Source organism: Lolium perenne, chromosome 2 (genome assembly GCF_019359855.2).
Source record: "Lolium perenne isolate Kyuss_39 chromosome 2, Kyuss_2.0, whole genome shotgun sequence".
In the NCBI taxonomy this organism is placed as follows: domain Eukaryota; kingdom Viridiplantae; phylum Streptophyta; class Magnoliopsida; order Poales; family Poaceae; genus Lolium; species Lolium perenne.
Window position 1 is genome coordinate 289,727,782 of NC_067245.2, and position 6,692 is coordinate 289,734,473.

At 45.4% G+C, this 6,692-nt stretch overlaps 1 protein-coding gene across 2 annotated transcripts; it reads right to left on the minus strand.

Annotated features, from left to right (window-relative positions):
* Positions 1 to 2,489: 2,489 nt before the first annotated feature.
* LOC127336307 (uncharacterized) lies at positions 2,490 to 6,408 on the minus strand. Of its 2 annotated transcripts, XM_051363102.2 has the most exons (3): positions 5,861 to 6,401; positions 3,347 to 3,438; positions 2,490 to 2,821 (listed from the first exon to the last, which is right to left on the minus strand). In XM_051363102.2, the coding sequence occupies exons 1-2, from the start codon at positions 6,309 to 6,311 to the stop codon at positions 3,371 to 3,373; spliced, it is 519 nt and encodes a 172-aa protein (XP_051219062.1). In that variant the 5' UTR covers positions 6,312 to 6,401; the 3' UTR covers positions 2,490 to 2,821; positions 3,347 to 3,370. The 2 variants fall into 2 exon arrangements, with proteins under 2 accessions (XP_051219062.1, XP_051219063.1); XM_051363103.1 differs by lacking the exon at positions 3,347 to 3,438 and having other exon boundaries at positions 5,861 to 6,408.
* Positions 6,409 to 6,692: the final 284 nt, after the last annotated feature.

Genomic DNA, 6,692 nt, shown 5'->3' on the forward strand with positions numbered 1-6,692 from the left:
TCCCTTGACATCCTGTATCGGCGCCGGAACAGTTTTTCCGGGAAGATCGGATTGGTGAGGTGGAAGTATTCCTTGTGGAGGCGGGCCTGCCCTTCCACTCTGTTGCACGGCAGGTTTTTGGAGCGCCCCTTCACAGAGCCCCGGTGCTGCGGCCCCGGGTTAGAGGTGAACTCGTGGATCATGGAGGCCGCAATTGTTGTCAAAGTCTGCGTCGACTCATCGGACTCCTCGTCGGAAGAGGAGTCGACGACCTCCGCGCGGAATTTGTCCAACATCTGCCACATGCCCATCTGCATGGGTACAAACTGCGGATCAATGGCCGCGCACGATAGCGCCGAAAACACGAGTAAGAAACCTACCGACGCAATTGACCGAACAGGTCGTGGGCGGCGCGGAAGGGCGGCGCAACCGGGAGCGTTTCGCCCGAAAACAGCCGGCAGGTACGCGACGGAGCACGCTCCTGCTCTCCCGCGCGGCAAGAACGGAGCCGACGGCGACTACTGCGGCACTACGGCCGGACGGCGGCGCTAGGGGTGGGCGCAGCACTAGGGCAAGAAAGAAGGGGAACAAGAAGCAAATCGAAGCGGTCGATTTCGCTGTCCCTGACATGCGGGACCGGGTAAGAAATGGAGGACGCTCCAAGCGACCGTCGAGCGTCCGCGGAGACGCAAACCTGGCGCCGCGGACGGCCCGGTCACTTTGCGTCGCGCCGCTGGAGGTGGTGCACGACGCATTTCCGGTCACGACGGACGAAAACGGTCGCTCAGTGTCCGTTTGCGTCGCGCCGCTGGAGATGCCCTAAGAAGCATGGCTTGACACATTTAAATCTCAGAAAGTTATGTTTTGTATTCAGATTCCAAGCTCACCGGATAGTTTAAGCGTAGATGTAGACCTGTGCCAAGTGTGCATATATTGGGGGATGTGAAGTTTATAAACACTAAAGACTAGTCACTAGTAAGTCACTAGTGTATGTAGTATTGGTTAGGCAGACCACTACAAGCAGGATCAGACAACCTGAACCTGAAGCGCGTTACTAGTAGAAGAGTAGGGTACTATGGTGGCTAGCTACTCAACTGTGCAGTATTATCTGTCATGTAGAATCGTCTCCGTTTTCTTCAGAGAAGAACCTAAAACTGGAGCGTAAAAAAGTGGGAAAAGCGAGGAGCCCCATCGCCATCAGACTACTTATAGCTCTCAGGCACCGGGGAAAACAAACCCCTCCTTCCCAAATCTCTCGCCACTTCACATTCAGAACAGTTCAGAGTTTGAAGGCCATGATTGATCGGAGAATCGATCGGCGACAGCTAAAGAGAAAAGGCGCGAGCGAGCACTGTGGGGGAACATGGCGCCAGCGTCCTAGGGCTCCTAGCTTAGCTCCAATGGCAAATCAAAAGCCCATGATGCATGTCTACACACACATGAGAAATGCTGACTTTGGGACTCGAGACGGATAATGGTATGGATTTGGTGTCTCCATGCCATGTCGTGTCACAATAATGGGGCGATCGCATAATGCTCTTCCCAACGCGTGCATGTTCGGGGAATAGCTGCTGCCTGCCGGCGCTCGTACGAATCAATCAGTCGACCCCAAATGTTGGATCCTCAGAGCGACCTACCGCTTGTCTGAAACTGAAAGTGCGCCGTGATCATCGCGCACACTCGCCTCGCCTTTCAACGGGCGCCGCTTCACGATTCAGACGGCCACCATCTTGCGGCTTGTGACATGGAAATGGAACTGTTTCCCGCAAAAGTTTCAGGCGTTCCATCGTATGAAAACTCAATGGAACATCATGGGTTTCTTCGGCACAACTGAGTTGTTGGAAGGACACAGCAAGTTCAAGCAGTATGTTTGAATCAAAAGCTCGATGACGTTTCTTCAAGGAAACGGCTACTTACATTACATTACATCTGATAAAGAATTTCGGCGTCAAAGCTACGGAAAGCTAGCTACGCTAGTACATGTTTGGTGCTCCCAGAATACCAACAGCAATGACAACGATCCCGTCAAAATCAACTGTGAACTCGTAGGTGAGTGATGCGATGCGCCACCTGCCAAGCCTCATGTAGCAGAAAATTACTACTACTAATTTAGACTTCATAGCACTATAAATGGGAACCTAATTCAGAAAGCAAACCATCGAATTGACAAAATCATGTGACATCCACATCGCCCTAATGGTCGCAAACACGGAAAATGAAGATGCAATCGGAAACCAAACAATTCAGACGAACGCACATTTTGGCCGTACGAATGACACAGGCGGACTAACAGCTTCAAACATTTGTTAAGATAATAATGATGCAAATCACGTTACAGTTATTTGGAGCAGCGGGTATGCAAATGACACAGGCAGCTAGACTATTGTTCACCCTTTCTTTTCTTCTTTTTCTATGTGTAACATGCCTACGCGTGATCTGCGGTCAAACTCCAGGTAGTCATCAACATAAATATCTGACGATGTCTAACATAAGAGGCAATGGACGACATGTTCAGTAAAATATCCATATTGATATTACCCATTGACACTGACAACCCGAAGAGCCGATAGGTATTCGTACAAGTGGAAAACAACCCAGACTAGTTGGTACATCATAAACTACAGCCCAGAGAGCAGTCAAGGACACAGACACGCGGCTGTGCGAAATACAAATCATATTCATCTTAAGCGCGCATGATCTACCGACGAAGAGGCGGGTGATGAGGCGGCTCGTTATTATCACTGGGATCCCTGGCTGTCTATATCGTCTATATGTACATCCACGAGCCATCAGCAGAGGTTTACTTCTCCAAGCTGAGCCTTCCTGTGTGGACCTGGTGGACCTGCACAGCGTAACATCTTAGGCTCAGAGTTGCTTACGAATGAGGTTCAGAACAGACAAAGGCTCATTCAGGGTGCAGGGAAAATGATGCCCTATCAAACTACTACTTGCAGGTATTCAATTGGAATGTTCGTTCACAAGTCACGCTCTCTCTTACTATGAAAGGTTTATACTTGATTACTGCATACGTGTTTTCAGATAGACTGATATAAACACTTCCTGTAATAAAACTTGCACAAAAGTGGCAATAGTCACCATCCAGGTAGTGAATCAGAGCCAGCAAGATATCTTTTCTATCGCGAATGCACTGTACTATTGTATTCTTTCCAACAAAAAAGGTATTAGTGTTAACATCATCATAATATGCATGAAAATGATAATATCAGGAGTAGGTGGCGACATAATTTACAGCAATAAGACACGAAATACCTTCTTGAGGAATGTGAATAAACTTGAGGATACCAGTCACAGCTAGATGGATATAGTAACTGCAAAGTATTTTTTAGAGGAATGTGAATAAACTTACTCCAGGTAGGGTTGCAAGGGCGAATTAGCTATCCTCATCATCAGTTTGAGTAGCATCTTTCCTTGACCTCTTCACCGGATGCCAAAGTTTCCCTTTTTAATAGAAATTAATTATTAGCCTACCAAATAATACTGAAGAGTAGAGCCAAAACAGGAAGTCCCAATCTAACAATCAAATTCTGGGATGCACATGCATCTAGTAACACATGGGCAATCTGGAACCAATGCAACCAAACTACCATCAGTCCATCATCTCTTCCAAAATGTAAATCTAATTCAATACACGATTATAACCATTTTGGGCCACAGGGGAGCAGTAGCTAGAACTATACCCTAAATAACAAAAAGTGTCAGGGACTAGGATGTAAGGATACAGATATTATGGGGGTATTAGTGAATTATTGACAATGAGGGTTATTTGGTCATTTTCTGTTAACCCAGAGGGTGGCATGTTTTTTATAAGCCAACTCGTGTATTGTTGAAAACAACCAAGAGAAATATAAACCCTAGATTTGTCTTTGACTTATTTTTTAGTTCTTATTTTCCTGCTATTTATCTTGCAATTTACCTAGTTTATCGCTCAATTCTCTCAAATTCGTGTTTTACTTGATCCCTAGCTCATCAGATCCAATCGGGATCTGACAAATGGTATCAGACCAGTGATTCTTGGACCAAAAAATTTCCCTGGCAGCTTCTGTCTTGCGCATCCATGGCAAGTTACAGAATATTTAACAAACAACTCCTCCTAAGTTACAGAATACCCCTACAGTTTTCAGCTCAAAAAAAAAAAAAAAGTTACAGAATACTCCCTCCGTTCGGAAATAAGTGACTCATCTTTGTCTAGATACGGATGTAAAGCTGAGTCACTTATCTCCGAACGGAGGTTGTATATGACTAGACCGGCCCATGTTTTCTTCATTTTGGTACGACTATACAAACGATGTTTCAATGTTTCACCTATGATGGTTAAACGACAGAAAGTGCATCACATGACAGACCAATATCAGCAAGCTCTACCTAGAGTGGAAAAGAAGAAGTCTGCTTTCGTAAGTCTAAATGCTCACGGGCACTAGGATATCGTTCTCTCCTGCAGTCAACCTGCTGGGCACTGCGACATAACATTCTCATGCAGTCTGCTACTGTCTACCGATCCACTCAAAACCATTTTCTAGACAAATAAAAATATAAGAACCTTCATGTCGCTAATATTCTCCGTCAAGTACAGCAATGTTTTGTCGACTTAAAAATAATTAGATGCTGCATAAGTAGAACAAGAGATTCTACCAGAAGTCAATGTTTTCTGGAAAAAGATTCAAGTTTTAACGCTTCACTTCTCTTCGATAGAGAAAGATTAAAAGATGTGTTTTTCAGGCCAACAACATTCAAGACCTATATATAATGGACACAAATAAAGGATAAGAAACAGGAAGAGCACCTGTGAGTATACGACCTCAACAAATAGTAGCCTTAAACCTTTACTAGCCTAGTTATACTACTAGGATTTCTAGAACCTTGCAAGAGAGAATATGAAGAAGCTAGATCAACGTAAATGACTGCCTGATGAAACAGGTCCTTTTCCTAACAGTTATGTAGAGGAATCTAGAACATCGGCGGCATACATACATTATAAAGTCATGGGATCTGATCTTTCTGCACTTCTTTGAATTTGTCTGAATTTATTTACTTTAACCACCAAAATAAAAAAGTTCCAGTATTTGATTGTGGATTACAAGCTGTGTTGCTCCATCAGGCGAAAACATCCAAAGACATAGGCTACTTAAACTAAAACTGCAATAGTAAGTACAGTCAGCTACCAGAATCATCATGCCCTGCATAGACTAACAAAAGGAATATTGATCTCAAACAAAACAGGGAAGAAAACAATCACTATCACCACACCAAAATGACATGTATTTAGATTTGTGTTCCAGAAAAAAAAATCAATTTTTAGTGTCTATGCAATCATCCTACTAGAACTATGCAGCTGAATTTGATGAACCAACAAAACAGAACAAGAGAATGGTGCTGGCAAAAGAATGAAATGTAACAAGACAGATGATATCTCAGTTGTTTTCTGTATCCCATAAACTGTGCCATCCACTATGGAACGATCCTGATAATTGTCTAAACCTATTAAAACAGTTCATCCTTACATGTCGCATCAGGTAGCATATCTTCGAATTTCACATTGTGGAGAAGCTATACACAGCCTCAACTAAAGCATCCAATACATATCAAATGCTCCCAGCAAACATTTTCACATTATATATACCGAGGCAAGGCTAATGGTATGTACTGTCTATCATGGCTGGCTAGGATTGGTTTTAGTTGTGAAATGATCAAAATTCTAAGTACGTGTTATGAATCGCAAAATCATCCATAATTATAATCAGAAAAGATCAAGTTTTTAGCTAGCGGCATAGTGGATAGGAGTTAAACGCCTCAGATAAAGACAACGAAAGCCACAATGGCATAAAGCATTTCATTCCGCAACCCCCATCAAGATATGCCTCACCTTCGACGAAGTAGGCCTCCGAGGGCCATCCCCGCGGCGTGGTGAAGCACATGGCCTCGTCCTTGGTCAGCGTAGCCCTATCCACTGCGGCCCTGGCCATGGCCGACGTATCCACGGCGCCGCTGGCGCTGTAGGCGACGGTGCCGACGAGATCGGACACCCCGAGCGGGCGCCGCATCTGCGGCACCCAGTACGACCCTCCCGGTACGAAGGGGAGCCACTCCGGAGCGGCCCGGCGCACTATTACGCCGTGGATGGCGTCGTTGAGGCGCCGCATCCCCATCGGCTCGTCCGCGGCGCCGGACGAGGAGGAGGAGGAGGATTCCTCGGACAGGTCGATCTCGATCAGCTCCACCTTGGCCGAGAGCCCGCGGACGCGGAGCGGGCGCAGGGAGGACCGCGGAGCTGGCGGACGAGCCAGGGTTAGGGTCCGCGCGAGGAGGCGAGCCATGGCTGGGGATAGTGGGAAGAGTCGATACGCGACCGGGGAGCAAGACGGAGAAGGAGGACGACGCTAGGGCCCGCCTGTCATCGGTGGCTGGCACGCGTGGTCCATTCCTGGTGAAGGAAGATGCAAACAAATTTAGTCAGACGTGTGAAAGGATCTCTATTTGCAAACTTGTCTTAGATTTGCCTAAATTTACATGTATTTACATAATAGATGTGTCTAAATACATTTAAATTTTAGATAAATTTAAAATAGTTTTCATGGAACAGAGTGAGTATTATTACCTCGGTCTTCGAACAAGTATACGATCTCTTTGGTTCAATGAATTTGCATATTAAATTTGTAGGATTAACTTTATAGAAATGTTTTCTATAATAGTTAATT